Source organism: Carassius auratus, unplaced genomic scaffold, assembly GCF_003368295.1.
Source record: "Carassius auratus strain Wakin unplaced genomic scaffold, ASM336829v1 scaf_tig00217598, whole genome shotgun sequence".
NCBI classification, from domain to species: Eukaryota; Metazoa; Chordata; class Actinopteri; order Cypriniformes; family Cyprinidae; genus Carassius; species Carassius auratus.
The window spans coordinates 5519-26230 of NW_020529139.1; the positions used below are offsets into that span (position 1 = coordinate 5519).

The 20712-nt window shown below is 34.8% G+C and overlaps 2 protein-coding genes across 5 annotated transcripts; both read right to left on the minus strand.

Annotated features, from left to right (window-relative positions):
- Positions 1-663: 663 nt before the first annotated feature.
- On the minus strand, positions 664-3868 carry LOC113101285 (HLA class II histocompatibility antigen, DO alpha chain-like). Its single transcript, XM_026265632.1, has 4 exons — positions 3788-3868; positions 3421-3652; positions 1860-2156; positions 664-880 (listed from the first exon to the last, which is right to left on the minus strand). The coding sequence occupies exons 2-4, from the start codon at positions 3608-3610 to the stop codon at positions 747-749; spliced, it is 621 nt and encodes a 206-aa protein (XP_026121417.1). The 5' UTR covers positions 3611-3652; positions 3788-3868; the 3' UTR covers positions 664-746.
- Positions 3869-5276: 1408 nt separating this feature from the next.
- LOC113101284 (bromodomain-containing protein 2-like) lies at positions 5277-20250 on the minus strand. 4 transcript variants are annotated; one of them, XM_026265627.1, is made up of 12 exons: positions 20096-20250; positions 18178-18451; positions 16973-17110; positions 16322-16469; positions 15992-16167; positions 14531-14944; positions 14251-14379; positions 13157-13432; positions 12690-12934; positions 9477-9793; positions 6838-6966; positions 5277-5540 (listed from the first exon to the last, which is right to left on the minus strand). In XM_026265627.1, exons 1-12 carry the CDS (start codon positions 20125-20127, stop codon positions 5419-5421), a joined length of 2400 nt encoding a protein of 799 aa, XP_026121412.1. In that variant the 5' UTR covers positions 20128-20250; the 3' UTR covers positions 5277-5418. The 4 variants fall into 4 exon arrangements, with proteins under 4 accessions (XP_026121412.1, XP_026121414.1, XP_026121413.1 ...); XM_026265629.1 differs by having other exon boundaries at positions 16322-16439; positions 18178-18454; XM_026265628.1 differs by having other exon boundaries at positions 13169-13432; positions 18178-18454.
- Between the last annotated feature and the right edge of the window lie 462 nt (positions 20251-20712).

The window sequence follows — 20712 nt, forward strand, 5'->3', positions numbered from 1 at the left end:
ATCCAATATCATTCAAAAGTATCATATTATTAGGAACTGATACCATCAGTGCGTAGTTTGTTTGTGTAATGCACAATCATTACTCTTCTCCACTCGAGTCTAGTGTTAAGTTTTAGTTTTTGCATTCAAAGAGAGCAGTACTTGAATACAGTCTAGGTGGATTATTCAGCCCACATTTAATAAATGCAATTAAGCTTTGCTCTCCCCACATGATTGCTTATCTACTGCTGTCAGAGCCCAAACTGTAAATGAATTAATTACCTGATCTACTTCGTATATAACAGCAATCTGAACTGAAGGATGAATATGCATCAGCATAACAATAAGTGAAACTGTCTGCACATCAGTGATGACGTGAAAGTTGTTATAGAAAGGAGTAAGACTTAAATAATTATCTCAGTTACATTCAATTTATACGCTACTGTATGGGCTGGATGTTGTTATTTTTGTCATGTCCTGGATAATAAACCGATGCCATAAACTGGAGATTTATTAAATAACATTTTATATTAGCTTTCCGTAATCTAAATGTATGAAGAAAACATGTTTAAAAATGAGCTATCCAAGAGAGATATCCAATAATAATAAATAAATATATAAAATAATGTAATAAAATAAGTAAATACATTAACAAATAATAAAAGACTCAAATGTTAAATAAATATTTATTAATTTTAAAATCAGAATAAACAGATGATTTAGAGTGTTTGTGGCAGAAGAACAGAAGGCTGTTTGAGAGTTCGTGATCATTCAGGCCGCAGCTCCAGCTTGCTCATTACGACTATAACGATTCCCAGCACAAATCCCAGAAATCCCACGAGAATTCCGATCACAAGCACCACCACCTCCACCTCCTGAGAGTCCTCTGGCACCTCCACCTCTGTGGGACACAGAGCAGAACATCACCAACATTAAACAGTCATCCAAACATCTGAAATACTTCACAGAAATGAATGGTAGAAATAAAAAAGGAGGAGATCTACATTCAGCAACATACACTGTACTATCCTTTTGCCTCGCAAAACTGACTTATGTGAAATTAAGCACTATTCTACATCTATAAAATCTGAAAACTGAAGCAATAATTAATATTCACCAATAAATAAATAGTACAAATCTTGATTGAATATCATTTAAATAATTTTTTCCAACAATTGTGCTTCTTTATTTTCTGTTAGCAAAAAAAAAAAAAAAGTATATATATATTATTATTAAGTATAAAATAATTTAAAAAATGTATTCGATTCTTTTGTTCCCTCATACAGAAATGTGAAAATAAACTATTTAATTAAGATGCTAATAATAATATGATGATAAATAAAATGCATTCTGTTATCGCTTCACTAAACTGTCTTACATTTAAGTGAAACTGTGTACAACTGTGCATCTATAAAATATGTATATTTTACTGAATACTGATGAAGCAATAATTAATCTTTAATAATAAATAAACTACTTTTTTATTAGCAAAGAGGTCTTTTCATCCTTCATTGAGGTCTTAGTTTTCTATTAGTTAAAACATAACAATAAGAATTATATTCATTATAATACAAGTATTATTAAAAGCTTTAAATTATTTTTATAATGATTTAAAGTATAAAATAAAAAAATTATTGTGGGGTAAATAAATAAATAGACAAACTTGATTATTTTGTTCCTGTTGCCCAGAAATATGAGTGAATAAATAAACAACAGTAATAGACAAACTTTCCTTGAAACGTTAGTTTATTTAGGTAATCTAAGAGAAGGAAAGGTGTACTTTGGAAAATTCTCACACACCAAGATCATTGTTCAGATCGACTGCATGCTGTTGGAAATCTTTACAAACTGTCTGATATTCCCACAAACTTGAAGCTCACCCCAGAACCTGGTGATGTCCCGCTCCAGTCCTCTGTGTCGCACGCTGCAGGTGTAGATGTCTCCTCTCTTGGGACAGAAGTTCAGGTGGGAGAACAGGCGAAGGCTGAAGTCTGGATTGGAGTAATACTGCGTCTCGCTGACGTCCTGCTCATTCACCGGCTCGCCGTTCCTCGTCCATGAAATGTTCACCGGCGGCGGGTGGACGCCGGTCACTGAACAGATGAGGGTGTTTTCAACACCAAGCTTCACGTCGCTCTTGGTGTACAGCTGCGTGGACGGAGGAACTGTGGACAGATCTTATAGAGATATGAAAAAACAATCCTTAAACACCTTGCATGTACTTAAAGCACTGTTTGTGTTTGAGCATCACACACAGCAACACTGACTCAACTAATGCTGCGAGTTTAGGGCGGGACTATCTGTTTGTCCAACCGATGGCAGACAGGAAATAATGGTTGACTGACTGCCTAAAGCAACTCGTTCTTAAAAGATGAATAATTTTTACACCTACTCAAAAAACAACAACAACAACTTATATTTAAGATAAAAAAAAAATTAAATGTGTCACACTTTGAAATGACAACTGTAACTGTATTATTTTAGTATTTGTACACTGTTATAGCTGTTATTTCTTTTGAATTGGCTTTTATTTCTTCACTTTCACTTTTTAAGTTTTAAATTTGTTACTATATGTGCTTTTGTCACTTGTATTCATTTTTTATTCTAGACATTACTATTTAGGGTTAATTTATTTTTTAGGGTTAATTTTAATTTTTAGTTTTTAATCTTATTTTAAATGTTTTTTTTTATATATTTCAGCTTTATTTATATTAACAAAATGAATGATAATAAACCTGCAACTGAGCACATTCTCCTTCAGTTCTAATAAAGTGCCATTACTTGGGCACTTTAATGTAATATTGTCATACTTATTAGAAGCACTACAACAAATACTATTATGTATTTAAAAGATTGAATAAAAAAATAAAATTGCAGTAATATAATAAAATTTACTGGGGAAAAAGCCATTATTTTAATGACAACTGAGCAGTTTATTATTTTAGGATTAATTATATAATATAATAAATAGTTTTTATAAATTATCTGAATTGGCTTTAAATTTTTGCACTCTCATTTTTTTATTTTTCATGTCATTGTGCTTTTTTTTTCAATTTTTATTAGTTGTTTATTTGAAATATTACTATTTGGGGTTATTTATAATAGTTCCAGTTAATAGTAACTAAAATACATTTTGTATTAAAGTAATTAGAATTTAAAAATGTGCTTAAATGTTATAGAAATTCAAGGAAGGGTTCATTTTCACTTGATTTTGAGATAAAAGACAAACATATTTTGACAGGCTTCATAAACATTGCATAAAAGAAACATTGCATATACATACACATATACACATATATACACATACATATATATATAAAACGCATATATACACATTTTATATATATATAGAGAGAGAGAGAGAGAGAGAGAGAGACTAATATATGACATAACTGAATCATGATTTCAATCATTAGTTTTCTATTCATATGGAGATGTTACCCATTGATTCGGAGGGATTTTTCTCTCCTGTGATGCAGCGAGGAATATTGTAGAAGCAGCTGCCGATGGAGAAGTGTGCTACAGAAGGCAGATTGCGGTCAAGGGTCCAGTCGCCTGCGTTCAAACGTTGCTTTGCTGTGTAATCATTAGTCTCGACGTGCCAGAGCTCCTCACCGCCAAACTCCATCATCTCTATGACGGTATGTCAGCTGACGCATTAAACCCTTGACACCTGAAGGAGAAAAACCTTCTGTTGAACCATCAACATGCAGGATTACAGACAATGAACACAATGCCAACAGAAACGACCTCAAATTTGAGTTCAGAAGATTTCAAAGGTAGTTTTTTAAGCAGATAAAATCATTACCTTGAGCTCTTGAAAAATGCAAAAAAAAACACCAAGTGTGCAAAACGGAGAGAACAAGCACAACATGTCAGAGCCATGAGCCGAACAGAGCGTTTACTTCCTGCTCCAGTCATTATTAAGCACAAAACAGTTTCCTCATGCCTGATAGAAACTAGAGCACTACATTCCACCAGCTAATCAGGTTCCACATCTTTTGTGTTGCATGAAACCACTGCATTTTTTTTCTATAACCATTGTGCATAAAACAAAAGGTGGCAAAACTGTGTAAATGTAAAAAACAAATATATATACATATATGATTTGGTTGACAGCAGCTTGTTTCGAAGGGATTTTCATTCAATTTAGTAGGATAGTTGATGGTTGGATTTATGTCAATTGCCACAGAGATATTCCACAGCATAAATTTCCCCAAATAATCCTGATATTAAAATGTTTTCTGAGACTTGCGCTCAAAATCGCAGCAGTCAGAACTTCTTCATGCCCTTGAGCTAAACCGAAAGCGCTCGTGCTCTATTTTGTTTTTTTTCTCTCTCGGCGTGACTATGTTTGCTTGTACACACTATTTTAACTCCCACACCGTTCTCCCTAGCATTACCTGTTTTGCAAGGCTGCTGAGTTGTACCAATAATAAAATACTGAAACACCCCTTTACACCGTTCACCTGTTGTATTTGAATTTCCATCCAAATAAAAAACCAATGTATAATCTGGAGCGCATAAACTCTTAATTATACTGCAGAGAAGGAATATTGAGTCACAATGATCTGCCGTGTGTCTTATATATAAGAATATTTTAGAAAAGAGAGGTTAGAGCAATGCAAATAAATACAAACGAGAAAACATGGTATAAGGACTCCATAGATACAAGAAATAAATGACAGTCTATTGCTTAAATGTGACGCCTCTGTTCTCCTCTACAAACCAGATCTCTCAAGTTAACATTCAACTTAAACTGCTCATTCTTTTAATAACTTTTCTCTAGAGCTCATGAACCATCTCCTCCAGTCCAGTGAGGCCTTATGGCTGTTCTTTTCAATGAATATATTTACTACAATTTTTACAGGTGCCTATTCAGACAGATTTATGAGTGTTTGAATTTGACATTGATTCAATCATGTAAAAAATAAAAATGAAATACATTTTTTACAGTTCAAAGCAATATCAAAATCAAATTAGAGTGGTTTCTTTTCACGAATGGAAAGTTTTTGAACAACTCTGTGTACAAAACAGTCCAGTGCATCGCGGCTCAGACAAATAAACATTTTAAAGCCAATGCAAATGCAACGTTTCGTTCCCCCTTAAAGGTCCTTTAGAAATCTTCAGGCAAGTTTCGGTCGCTCAAAGAGATTTAAATACTGGCCCTGATCTTTAAAGCAATGCAAAAAGTAGTAAGAAATGTTTCTAAATGGTCAAAATGGAAGCAGAACAAAACAACAAGCTATTTCATCAACTAAGAAAAGCAGTTATGATTACACACTCGTTCCCATTATGGGCATTCTGGTAAAAGTCTTCTTTATAAAAGAAAAAAAATCCTTCATAGTATGTGCATTGTTTTTTACACTATAGTAAACATAGGTCCTGGATTCAGTGTGCTGCAGAGAGCCCACTTCCTGTGCCTTCCCAGAGTCCTCTTCACCTGGAGTCCTCTTCACTGGTGTCAGATGAGGAGGAGGATGAGGAGGAGTCTGAGCTGGAGCTGCTGGCGCTGAGACGTGAGGTTATGGTGTGAGGCTCTGCGCCGTTCGGCTTCTCCACTGAAAGAGAAACACAAACCAGTTCACACTCATGAAGAAACTGGTTTTGTGGGTTTATCCCAGCAGAGAGTTTTGCTGTTGACTTGATTTACATGGCAAATTACTATGAACACACAACTTGCCCTTCAAAGACCAAATATGTCTTTTTTTCTAAATTGATACTTTTCACATATGTTTATAATAGCTTTGAATACAAAAGATACAAATATACTAATATAAATTATTGACTCCCTACATGAGTTACATTATAATTGTATATAAATACTGACAGGATTTCTACAATATATAACTTACAGTTGGTCTGCACATGTGAACATAACTCATAATTCATATTTGTAGTCCGTTTTCCTGAGAGAAAATGCTATTTTGTCAGCTTTTAAGCAAATAGATGATCTTAAAGCAAACAGAGATGGATTAAAAGCCATAATTTATATATAATTACTACTATTATTATCAAATAAACATAAACATATAAGCAATATTACAATTGCAATATTTTTTTTTCCATTATTATCTACATAATGTAAATTTTTTATTTTTAATACAAATGAAATATTAATTGTTTAAATATTTGCTTGTTTTTTAATTGTCCGATTAATTATTCAACAAAATTAGAAATAATACTATTGCAAATAACAAAAAAGTCACATTACTACTGAGAAATACTTTTCATATTTTCTAGAATTGTTTTTCAATTTAATACAACTGCAATATTAATTGTTTTTAAATAATTTATTTACTACTAATGATAACAATTATAATTTATTTTCTTTTACAATACAGCTGTAACATTGCAAAGCTAATATGTATGGCTTCATTTCTTTATTTTCAAATGTTAAACCCTTTCTTCTGATGACAACAGCTGGTTTATAAGCACTTCTCATTACAAGGGAAGATGGTTGGCAAATGTTAGGTTTTGTGCGGAGTGGCATTATTCGAGAACCAAGCCGCTCTAAGACACTGAAAACACCATAATCATAAAGTCATAATCATCTCAATTTAGTTTTGACTTTGATTATTCATGCAGCCCCAAGTATCTATTGAACTGCATCTTGCGGCATGTCTGTTGCTGTTTTTTTCTTTCATCTTGTTCACCTAGGTTCGCTCTGTTCTTGTCTGCTTGTTCCACATCACCTCTACACACACACACACACACACACACACACATTCAATTAACCCCATAAAGGGCAACCCTGGCCTGAAGCTCGATTACACCAGAGTTACTGACGAGTCCCACACACCGAGACATAATGGAGCAGCTAGAGACCTTCAGAAGCTGCTATCAGCCCTACAGTACCTTTGGGTTTCTGGGGTTTCTTGACAGAGTTCAGCTGTCCGCTCACATCCTGTAACCTCCTCTCCAGCTCTCTCTTCTTCTCCAGAGCCAGTTCCTCTCGGCTCTTCCCACCTCCTCCCTTCTTCATCACTGCACACAGGACACATCTCCATCACACAACAAAATGTTCCAGCTAAAACGTACTAGAGGTCAACAAATAAAGATGTTTTTTATGGATGGTAGATGCTGATATTTTAGAGAGTAGAGCGGCCACTGACCAATATAAGGATGATTTATATTATATGTTTTATATGATCAAGTAAAATGTATATTAAATGTGTATTTATTTTAAATTTAGTCATTTAGCAGACGCTTTTATCCAAAGCGACTTACAAATGAGAACAATAGAAGCAATCAAAAACAACAAAAGAGCAACGATACACAAGTGCTATAACAAATCTCATATATATATTATATATATATATATATATATATATATATATATATATATATATATATATATATATATATATATATATATATATACACACACACACACACACACATTATATATTTATATTAGTGCTGTCAATCGATTAAAAAAAATTAACTAATTAATCGTACAATTTTTTAAAATTAATCGCGATTAATCGCGATTAATCGCAATTAAAAGACTGAAACTTTTTGGATATGTAAATGTAAAATGTAAATAATTAATGTAAACTCAAGACAAAGAAACTATTTAAATTCAAAATATGATTGTTTATTGGAATTTTTGTTTAACTTGTAACACAGATTTTCTCATGTAAACAACATACCTGCAATAAACCATCAATATCCTCCAAATTAATTGTTGGCTTGAAAGCCATATTTATTAAAGAAATAAAAACACAGGCATGTAAGTACCATTTGAATTTCAAAACAATCAATGCCAATAAAAAACAAAAATGATTTCCATGTTGAATTCTAAGTGGACTGCAAAAAAAAAAATTCCAAAGTATAGTCATTGCCAGTGCTTTAAGTGGGCCGGTACGCACCGGTACTCAGTACCGCCACTTCCAAATATAGCTCTTGAGCGTACCGCCACCTCTCCGTGCGCCCAGAACGTGCTTGTAGCTTACCGGTACGCTCATTTGGACATCTGTTTTAATAGAGGTTTTAATCTTTTACCTGCACTGCCGATTTTCAGAGCGCCCTTCACAATGCAAGCTTCCTAATTCATCCCACCCAGAGCAGAAACTACATTACCCATTCACCCTTAAGTTATACAAGTGAATAGCGCATGTGTCGCTTTTCCCACTGTTAAGTGTCAACAACTCATCGTGGCCGGAGAAGGTGTGTGAAACTCGTTGTGAGTTATACTAAAGCAAAATCTTGAGTATTTATTGTCTGATAAACATTAAAAACTTTCTGCGGAGGTTGAGTCGTCCTGCAGCTCCCGCTGGCTGCTCATTGGCTGCAGCATCTTTTTTCTAAGTTCTAAAAAAATACCGTAGACGGCAAGGCACAAATTTAGATATTCATTTATCTAATTAATCTATAGCCTATGCACAAAGACAATATGATCTTTTTGTCCCCTTTTTGTTTTAAAGCTTGATGAAGAGAGAGAGCGCAAGTTGCTGCAGCTGCGAGGAGGACAGTGATGCACGCGCACAGGAGTGATTGACAGTTCGCAGCACTGTGTACAAAAAATACTCCGCTACACAATTATTATGTTATTTTCCTTTAAGCTTATTAACGTTAGCATTACAGAAAGGTCTGATTTACGCACTGTTACAGTCATTGTTTTTTTTTTTTTAAACAATGACATTTGAGTTCATGATTTTAATGTTGCTGTTTCTTGTGGCAGACTAAATGAAGAGTAATGTTTCTTGTGGCAGACTGAAGAGTAATCCGGCAGAGTTTTATACTGAAACTTTCCGTCTAAAAGTCCTTCCTTGGTCTTATCCATATTTCTTTGCACGTTGAACACACATAGGCCACAACTGGAAATAAAAAAAAACTGCAACCGCGTTAATTGCGTTATTTTTTTTTAACGCGTTAAATATTTCAAATTAATTGAGTGCGTTAACGCGCTAATTTTGACAGCACTAATTTATATATATATATATATATATATATATATATATATACACATATTTTGTTTTATGTATTCAGATTTGTTTAAATCTTAACATATTTTAATAAATAAACCTAGAAAAAATTATATATATATATATATATATATATATATAATTTTTTTCTAGGTTTATTTATTAAAATATGTTAAGATTTAAACAAATCTGAATACATAAAACAAAATCACTATATTTAAAAGATTAACTTTAAAGATATTAACTTTAAAATCATGTGAAAAACATGTCATATAAATAAAACATTTATAAAAATGTACAAAAAAAAACTATGCACAATAAGACCAGAGACAAATTTTAAAGTATGTAACTTAAGGATGAATTAAATGAGAAAAAAATAAAATTAAAAATTGATCTTGCTAAAAAAATAAATCTTTTTTTTTTTGGCTTAAACCACTAATCATAACTCATTTTGACATCATGTTTGAGTTAGCAACCAGATGCAAATAATAATGCATATGAAAAACTGATTTCTCATCTGTCCTAGCTCAGGATGTCACAGGTAACAAGCGTTCGATCTCAGCTCACCATATGGTTTGCGGGGCTTCTTGCGAAGGCAGGTCATCACATATCGCTCCAGCTCACGGAGTGTGGACGGCTTCAGCGTTTCAAAATCGATTTCGATCTCCTCGGGGTTGGTGTCGCGGAGCGAGGGCTCCCGTGACTGGATAATGTGCACCACGCGGCCCAGTTTCTCCCCGGGCAGCTTGTTGATGTCCAGGCTGAGCTGCCGCTTGTCGTCATAACTCATGGGAAGACCGTCCTCTTCCTCCTCAGAGTCGTAGTGTGGCAAGCAGACGGCAGCAGCCGCGGAGAAAAGAGAGGAGGAGGATTTCTTTGCGTTCCTGCCAGTAAATCAAATAAACAGACAGAGGGAGGGTGAAGCTGCTGGTTAAAGATCTGAGCTGGATTTGAAGATTTGCTGCTTCTTATGAGAACATGTTAGTTTGCGGTTTAGATCTTAAACTAAAGGCTGTTCTGGTTCTTCACTATCTGGGTTATTGATCTGAAGCAGTCTACTGTTATTGAATTGAATTAAGATTCCAATAACTGAATTGATCAGAACTGGTTGTTCATAACATGTAGCTAAAATATTTTTTGTTGCAATATAAACGGTACTATAAAATGATCAAATGAAAAATGAAAACTGTTTTAGATAATATTTGTATTAAAGCTGAATGTATTTAAAGAATGTATTTATATTTATATTTATATATATATATATATATATATATATATATATATATATATATATATATATATATATATATATATATATATATATATATATATATACAGTATTGTTAAAAATAATAGCAGTACAATGTGACTAACCAGAATAATCAAGGTTTTTCGTATATTTTTTTATTGCTACGTGGCAAACAAGTTACCAGTAGGTTCAGTAGATTGTCAGAAAACAAACAAGACCCAGCATTCATGATATGCACGCTCTTAAGGCTGTGCAATTGGGCAATTAGTTGAATTAGTTGAAAGGGGTGTGTTCAAAAAAATAGCAGTGTGGCATTCAATCACTGAGGTCATCAATTTTGTGAAGAAACAGGTGTGAATCAGGTGGCCCCTATTTAAGGATGAAGCCAACACTTGTTGAACATGCATTTGAAAGCTGAGGAAAATGGGTCGTTCAAGATTAAAAACGTACTTTGATTAAAAAGTTGATTAGAGAGGGGAAAACCTATAAAGAGGTGCAAAAAATGATAGGCTGTTCAGCTAAAATGATCTCCAATGCCTTAAAATGGAGAGCAAAACCAGAGAGACGTGGAAGAAAACGGAAGACAACCATCAAAATGGATAGAAGAATAACCAGAATGGCAAAGGCTCAGCCAATGATCACCTCCAGGATGATCAAAGACAGTCTGGAGTTACCTGTAAGTACTGTGACAGTTAGAAGACGTCTGTGTGAAGCTAATCTATTTTCAAGAATCCCCCGCAAAGTCCCTCTGTTAAAAAAAAGGCATGTGCAGAAGAGGTTACAATTTGCCAAAGAACACATCAACTGGCCTCAAGAGAAATGGAGGAACATTTTGTGGACTGATGAGAGTAAAATTGTTCTTTTTGGGTCCAAGGGCCACAGGCAGTTTGTGAGACGACCCCCAAACTCTGAATTCAAGCCACAGTACACAGTGAAGACAGTGAAGCATGGAGGTGCAAGCATCATGATATGGGCATGTTTCTCCTACTATGGTGTTGGGCCTATTTATCGCATACCAGGGATCATGGATCAGTTTGCATATGTTAAAATACTTGAAGAGGTCATGTTGCCCTATGCTGAAGAGGACATGCCCTTGAAATGGTTGTTTCAACAAGACAATGACCCAAAACACACTAGTAAACGGGCAAAGTCTTGGTTCCAAACCAACAAAATTAATGTTATGGAGTGGCCAGCCCAATCTCCAGACCTTAATCCAATTGAGAACTTGTGGGGTGATATCAAAAATGCTGTTTCTGAAGCAAAACCAAGAAATGTGAATGAATTGTGGAATGTTGTTAAAGAATCATGGAGTGGAATAACAGCTGAGAGGTGCCACAAGTTGGTTGACTCCATGCCACACAGATGTCAAGCAGTTTTAAAAAACTGTGGTCATACAACTAAATATTAGTTTAGTGATTCACAGGATTGCTAAATCCCAGAAAAAAAAAATGTTTGTACAAAATAGTTTTGAGTTTGTACAGTCAAAGGTAGACACTGCTATTTTTTTGAACACACCCCTTTCAACTAATTGCCCAATTGCACAGCCTTAAGAGCGTGCATATCATGAATGCTGGGTCGTGTTTGTTTTCTGACAATCTACTGAACCTACTGGTAACTTGTTTGCCACGTAGCAATAAAAAATATACTAAAACCTTGATTATTCTGGTTAGTCACATTGTACTGCTATTATTTTGAACAATACTGTATATATATATATATATATATATATATATATATATATATATATATATATATATATATATATATATATATATATAATGTTTTGGTACTGTTTATATACTTTTAGAATACAAATATACAATAACATATTTTTAATTACTTTTAATTTTAATTACCGTATTTTTTGGACTATAAGTCGCACCTGAGTGTAAGTCGCATCAGTCTAAAAATACGTCATGATGAGGAAAAAACATATATAAGTTGCATTTATTTAGAACCAAGAACCAAGAGAAAACATTACCGTCTACAGCAGCGAGAGGGCGCTCTATGTGTTCAGTGTAGACTACAGGAGCACTGAGCAGCATTAGAGCGCCCTCTCATGGCTGGAGACGGTAATTTTTTATTTTGGTTAATTTTTCTTTGTTAATTTCTCTTGGTTCATGTCAAATTAATTTTGATAAATAAGTCACACCTGAGTCGCAGGACCAGCCAAACTATGAAAAAAAAGTGTGACTTATAGTCCGGAAAATAATGTATATTGATTTTGTTATGTGCATTTGTCATTACTCTTAAGACATTCATTTTAACATTCTATATACTGTACCTTCAATTTATTTGCGTTTCTGTTTTAATAATTGTTGTACTTCAACCAACTTTATTTCAGTAAGTTGTCAAGCCAACATTTCTAATTTCTGTAAACAAATTAATATAATATAAATTTTTTATTGCATTTCAAATTTATTTAAACTACGGGATTTTTTTTTTTAGGGTAACAGAAACAAAACTAGTTAAAAATCTGAGCAGAATAATAAATTTCCATCCATATCTCATAGCTACAGAAAAATACAAACTTGTTCTTGCTGCTTTTCCTCGCAGGGCCTTTCTTGCTCTGTGTAGATGACAGGGAAGCATGGCTGGATTTGCTTTTAGGCAGTTTGGAAGGTTTGTCCCGCTCATCACTCATCAGACTTCGACTTCCTCTGTGTTTCTCTGGCTTCTTTTTCTTCTTCTTGTCCTTCTTTTTCTCTCGTTTCCTTTTAGGTTTGACGATCGGGCCGGAGGAGAGGGCTGCCAGCTGCTCATGTACCGCTCTGAGCTAAAGCACAGATACAGACTACATGCTAAAATATCGAGTTATGACAGTCAAAGTCATGACACTTTTCCTTTAGATTAACATGCAAGTTATTATAAAGATGAATGAATGGATGAACCATGCACAGTAAGACGAGAGAGTTTTATCAAAGTAAAAGAGGACTTTGATCTCTTGGCTGAGTGAAGTGCATGTATGAAGTAGAGCGTAACAGGAAGGTCTGTGTACCTGAGTACACACCTGGTCCTGCAGCTGGGCCAGGCGTTGAGCTCTCTCCTCCTCGCTGTCTGAGCTCGGGCTGCTGTCGCTGCTCGGCTCGCTGTCACTGCTCGGCTCGCTCTCCGACGAGGAGGAAGAGGACGACGAAGAGGAAGAAGAGGACGATGAAGAGGAGGAGTGGTGCATTCCCAGCATGCCTATCTTCCGTCCTAATGGCATGGGAGACAAATCCTCCTCCTCCGAAACCTCGTCAGGCATTTTTGCGAAGCGGAACTCAAACACGTCCTGTGGAAAAAGAAAGGGAAGAATATAAAAAAACATTACATCTGTAAAAGGACAATCCTAGCAAAATCTCTAACAAAAATAAACTACTTAGAATCACTGCACAAAAAAATAAAACAAATCATTTTATCACACAAAAAAAGGTTCCAAATATTTATACATACATTTATATATATATATATATATATATATATATATATATATATATATATATATATATATATATATAAATTAGTTTAATAGTTTTTTATGTAAATAAACTGACTAAAATAAATAAATATTGAAATGAGTAATAATAATAGTAAATAAGAAACTAGATTAATTATATTAAAGTAAAACAAATAATATATACACACACACACACACACACAGACACACACTATTTATATTTATATTTATGTATTTATATTTGTATTTATATAAATACACACATACATTTTAATATTTATTTTACTGTAATATAATTAATCTGAATCACTTTCAGTTATCGGGCCTCATTTTCAAATAAAATAAGCTGAATGAGAATATTAAAAATATTAAAAGAATAATTAAAGAAATGTTTTTAAATGATTTCAAATTGTATTTTAAGTATGTTTTATGGCTCTCAGTTTGACTAGGCTGATAGTAGAAGCAAAAAAATGACATTAATATATAAACCATTCGAGCGTTCAGCGAAATCAAACAATTACTACACACCAACACTTTGAACAAAAACACAAGCCTATTTTAGCATCATTACTATTTTGCAGTGAAGCAGAATTAAGCATCTTTATACTGATGCATCTTCATACAAAACAGCAGAGGCAGTTGAGTTCAAGTACCTGCAGTTTTCGTGCCATGGTGACCACATCGTGATCAGGTGGGTTGTACTTGTAGCAGTTGGAGAACATGAGTCTGACATCAGCGCTGAACTGCTGGGCATCTCTGTACTCACGCTCATCCATCTTCCTCTGAGGAACACAAAACACAGGTCGAGTATTACATCACCTCAGACTGCTTTAATGCTACCCAGAACCTTTACAAAGCCAAAAATCTGCAGATGAAGCATGTATACACGGCCATCCAAAAGTACTGTGTGTATGTGTAGTTGATGCGAGTCACCTTGATGGTGCTGAGATCCATGGGGTGTTTGATGATGTCGTGGTAGTCGTGCAGGCCCAGTGTCGATGTGTCCACGGGTTTGTAGAAGGGCCAGGCGTACGCCGCGTGTTTTTTGCACAGCAGTTCTTTAAGTACGCCACTGCAGTAGCGAAGCTGCTTGCTTAGTTTCCCCCGGCGTGAGGGCTGATGGGGCCGCACTGAGTCGGGCAGGTCCTTACGTGGAGGTTTAATTGGACGACGGGACAGCGGTCGCCCCAAGACGGGCTGGAGGTGTGTGGGGTCGTTCAGAGAGTGGGGCATCTCTCCAGTTGACCCGTGACCTTTTCCCATGCCTCCCATCCGAGCAGCTGCGGTCACGGGGAAGCCGAGTGTGGTGGGAGTGGTGGTGTCAGCTTTACGCTTCACACCCTTCTTCTGAAGAAAGAACACGCACATAAGGCTCTCATTTAGTGCAAGTAATAACTACTACACACACAACTGAACCTACCAGCAGCCAAAAGTGTTTAAAAGCAATGGCAGATGGAAACATTTTCTGTGAATAATCAATTAAACTTCCGTCTGTGTTTCTGTCGAAACGCTTCGGAAGACTTGGAATACAGCACACAAGTATCATAACCTAAATCTATGGTGTATTTAGTATAGTCTGTAAGTACACTAAATACTGATCATATGACTATATAAAATAATAGTTTATTTATTATAATTACTGGTTAGTTCAAATAAATAATACATAAGGTTATTGTTATATATAATGAATTGCATTCAGAACAACCCAACATTTTGCAAATTTGAAGTCAGAAAATATTTTTTTAAATACAGTAAAAACAGTAATACTGTGAAATATTATTACAATTTAAAATAAATGTTTTCTATTTGAATATGTTTTTAAAGTCATTTATTTCTGTGATTAAAGCTGTAGTTTCAGCATCATTCCTCCAGTCTTCAGTGTTACATTATCTTCAGAAATGATTCTAATATACTGATTAATATTTATTATCAATGTTGAAATTAGTTTATGATTGAAGTTTTAATATTTATGTAGAAACTATGATACATTTTTATAGGATTTTTTTAATTATTTTTTGTTACTTCAAAAAAGTTCTAAAGAGCAGCATTTATTTGAAAACATTTGTTTTTAAGAATTTTAGACTTAACTGTTACTTTTGAGCAATTTAATGCATTCTTGATATAAGTATAAAGGTTTTTTTTTTTTTTTTTTTTTTTTTTTACTAAACAGTGGGGTGTGCATAGACGGTAAAAGAAAATAAATAAATAAATAAATAAATAAATAAATAAATGTTATATATAAATGTTAAAATATCTATAGAATTATTGAAATATTAAAATAATAAGTAAATAAATAACCATAACATCATAATGTAAGGATCAACAAGTAACTCCAGATGAAGATGATGTCTAGTATCAGCCCAGAGTTTTGCCCTGAAGCTTGTGTGTATGAACCTTTGCGGTGGGTTGGGTGGGTGGTGGGGTCATCAGCGGTGGAGGAGGGCCGCTGTTGCTCAGCAGAGTCTGTGGTGGGGTGGAAAACCGGGAATCTGGCGTGTCGGGAGAGGAAGGAGAGTATGCTGACTGCGACACGGCAGGCACCTGGTGAGCCAATGTTACGCTTCCTCCTCCTGACGGAAATAAAGCATGCATTTAGCAAAAGTGACAGACTGATTGACTGATTGCTTCACATCTCAGTCAGGCGATATCTTCCTGTACAGATAGACAGTTCTTGGCAATTAGCTACAAATCTGGTACTACAGACTATATGACTGTGTAACTTACCTCTGCTTCGACGTCCTTTGATGGTCTTTGCTCCTCTGCCTTTAGGGGTAGGAGGGGGCAACTCAATCTCTTCCTGGGGCATCTGGGCAACCTTCTGTAAGAAGACCTTCTCCAGAGACTGTGCCATCAAAACAATGTCATCTGTAGGCTGAAAAACTATTCACTTAATACACTTCTGTAGAATATTTTAACAGCGGCATCAGTTGATAGACCAATGTTGATATGTAAATGTACACTGCCATTCAAGAGTCTGGGTTCGGATGGTTTAGAAAAAAAAAATATGCTCACTAAGGCTGCATTAATTTGATGAAAATACAGTCAAATTGTAAAATATTATTACAATTTAAAATGAGTTTTTTCTATTTGGATATAGTTTAAAATGTAATTTATTCCTGTGATATTAAACCTGAATTTTCAGCATCATCACTCCAGTTTTCAGTGTCACATGATCTTCAGAAATCATTCTGATATACTGATTTGCTGCTTAAGAAACATTTCTGTTTTCCATATCTCACCTACAACCATTTGAATCTCTCACATTTCATTTTAGTGCTTAAAAATGCAGCAATTAAATGAAATGACTGTGTTTCTGCTTTCACCGTTAGGTGATGCCTAACGAGGACTGTGGGATGTTTTCATGGCAACACACACCTTATTGTAGATGTAACAGTTGGTGAACATGGTGTTGAAGTCCTGCAAACATTCGCTGGCGCTGTGGTAGTAGTTATTCTCCAGTCGTTTCTTGATTGAGCCCATGTCCATCGGCTGTTTGATGATCTTATGGTAGTCCTGAAAGCAAAACGTGAAAATGGTGTCATTGGAGATCATATAATTTATGCATTTGTATAAGGGAATGTCTCTCAGAGTATTTGCACCAACTCCATCCTGAAGATTACCAATCTAGGACAGACTCATTGCAATGCAAAGAAAAAGGAAAACCATGCCGTTTTGGAATGATATGAAGGTCGGTTGGTTAGAGTTGTGAATTTACTCTCAGAGCCATATGGAGATCCCAATATCACTGGAACTGAAACGTATAGGGCCTTACAAATCTAGATATCAAAAGAAAAGTTTATTAAGAACCAAACTCTAAAACGGCTTTAAGATATCTTTATTACTTCTTAAGTTACAGGCATGCAAACTTAGGAAAATAAAACTTGAAAAGCGCTTATAATGGCATATAATGTAAAGCAATAATCTTTATTAAATTTTATAAACAGACCTACCAATCCATGTACAAATAACATATCCTGCCATCATTTGTAATTTGGCTCCAAATCTCAGGTGAAGATGGTCATAAATAGTAGTGTATTTCCCTTTTAAATATACATCCATGATAGGGATGCACGATATTGGATTTTGGCCGATATTCGATATGCCGATATTTTCAAAATAATTTTGTCCGATGCCGATACCGATATCGATATATATACAAATATATACTGATATATTTAAACTTTAATTTTACTGAAGAGAAATCCATGTATCTCTTCTGTACTGATTCTACCATAAATTTATTATTTTACAAATGTAGACAGACATTCACATCCGAAAAACAGGTCAATTATTTCACTTGGACAATATCGGTTTGGCTCATCGGCAGAAATATTCATATCGGCCGATACCGATAATGGTCATTTTAAGCTTTTATCGGCCGATACCGATATTCTGCCGATATTATCGTGCATCCCTAATCCATGACATCTAATATTTTGGCTTTCTTTGCCATTTGTGCTTGTCTTTCTTCAGAAAAATATTAACAAAATCAAAAGTTTTCTGAAATGTAGTTGATTTGACACAAAATGACCCTAGACAATTTATAGTGAATTATTCTCCGTAAGTAAGCGTTCACTCACAGGTAAGTTGAGTCGGACCGCGTCCACAGGTTCATGGAAAGGCCAAGCGAAATGATGGCGCCACAATGCTTTCACCAAGACCTTGTAGAGGAACTGCAGCTGATTGGTGCGTCCCTGTCGGCTGGGGTCTGTCTGGGGCGGATGGGGTCCGGCTGGAGGCACGTGGGGCAGAGACGGGCTCTCAAAGCCCTCATAGAGCAGCGAGGGTCTCCGAATACGCTTGCCTGAACCCTGCTCCATCCCGCCCAAGACAGACAGCCCTAGACCCACAGAGCTGCTGCAGAAAATCATCAACAAAACACAAAATATGCTGCATTTAGTGCTGAGTTTGGAGAATATAAAAAAATTAAATGATTTTAAATGTAATAAATATGACTGCATATCAAACATTGCGTTGTTTAGTCATACTGTAGCCTGAACAAGCCACATAATATTACATTACATATATAAAACATCCATTATCCTCAACCATACAGACATATCAGTTAATTTGATTGATAAACAAATATTTGGTCATTTTAATGGCATAAAACAGTAGTGTTATACTTCCATCAAGTCCCTTTCCAAAGCTATCTACTGCCTTATTAACAGATAATATACATTTTACATTGGTCTCTTTTTTAAATTATTATATATATATATATATATATATATATATATATATATATATATATATATATATATATATAATTTTATAGTTATACTTTAACATCAAAACAGCGAAAAACCCTTAAGATAACATGTAGAAAGAAAAAAATTATCTATAGAGAATAATATAAGTGGATTTTGAATGATTAATTGCCGCTTTGAATTATTACGTAATTGTGGCATCCATAATTGAAATTGCGATTAGAAATTCAATTAATTGTGCAGGTCTAGTAAAAAGTTATATTTTAAAATATTAAATACTATTTTCTATTTTAATATATGTTTAATATATAAGTTAAACAAATGTATGCATTTAGCAGACGCTTTTATCCAAGGCATTCAGTGCATAAACAGTGCATTCAGGCTATCAATATATATATTCTCATTATTTCAACAATTGTTTACAAGGCATAAACACACATGCACTGCATACAATATTACTGACACATTAATTCAATAGACAATTCATCTGTGCATTGAAACTATGCATTAGCACTGCAGCAAGACAAAGTCGTCATTCAATAACAAAACACACTACAAGAGACACCTGTCCCGCCTATTCTCTGTTTGTAAACAAGCGTTGTGTGCATTCATGCCCAATCATCACAGGACAGTCAGCAGCCACATCAATCATCCACCCACCCCTCACACACATTTAACACCAACCACAGCTCCAACACTTCAGATAGCTCATTCACTGCACTTATGCAAATGTGATGAATGCGCAAACACAATCAGACAGATGCAAGCCACGCAAAACACTGAGATGCATATATATCACATTAGGATTCCTTAAAACTGTACCACGATGTATACAGTTCTAACCACATTAGTATAGTTAATACTGTAAAGACATGATTACTTAATAGATGATATGGCAACAGTGTAAATACCAAGATAACATAGTTGCATGCCTGTTTGTACCAATGACTACAATAACTATTGTATTTCGACAGGGACTATGTGGTTATCATGGTGTGTGTGTGTGTGTGTTATTACAGTGTAAAGCTTTAAATGCTGAAGATGGCGGTTGGAAAAGATACAGCATATACCCACAACACAGTGATGCTCACTGCATGCTGTTATATTAATAACTGGAACAACTCAGTTTAACAGACGCAAGGCAGCTTTAATATGAGTTGTATTCCCATTGAAGGAGAGACATTAAATTGTAAACAAACGCTTCCTTCCATTTTATTCATTCTTAGTGATAAGACACACACACAGGATTTGTAAATAGACTCCGAAGGCACGCCGATATTAACGTTACCTGTCAAGAGACGGGTTGATGGCCGCATCCATTCGGATGGATCGGGGTAGTTTTACGGTGCGGAATCCTGTGTTTTCGCTTCCGTTTTATTGTTATTCAACTGATTATGATCGACCTACCCCCGGACAGTCCAACGAACAAATGGCGCCTTTCAATTTCCGCTCCTGGGTTTTTATATACGAACGCTACTGACCAATCAGAACTCGTCCCGGATCTGAAACTAGTTTCTTATTGGCTTAGTGTCAAGTCCTTCTGCAGGCAGGAACCGCCCATGACTGGGGGGGGTGATGATAAAGAAAAAAAAGGAATTTTAACTGTTTAACCTGTTAGCCTATTAACCTATTATTATTAATAATAATACTTTTTTAATATATTTTTTATTTAGCATGTTAATTAAGCTTCAACACTAACTGCACGCATGGTTAAATTACTTAAAAATATTTCCTTTATTATAGTTTGAACGATATAAAATAGTTAACTTCTTAGTTTAATATTTATAAGAAAATATTTTCCCTCGTAACCCTTCATTTCCTTTTGATCTCAAAAGCATATTTATTTAAATAATAAAAAGCTTTTTTTGTGTTACTGTTTCTGATTCACCTATTAAAGTTTTAAAC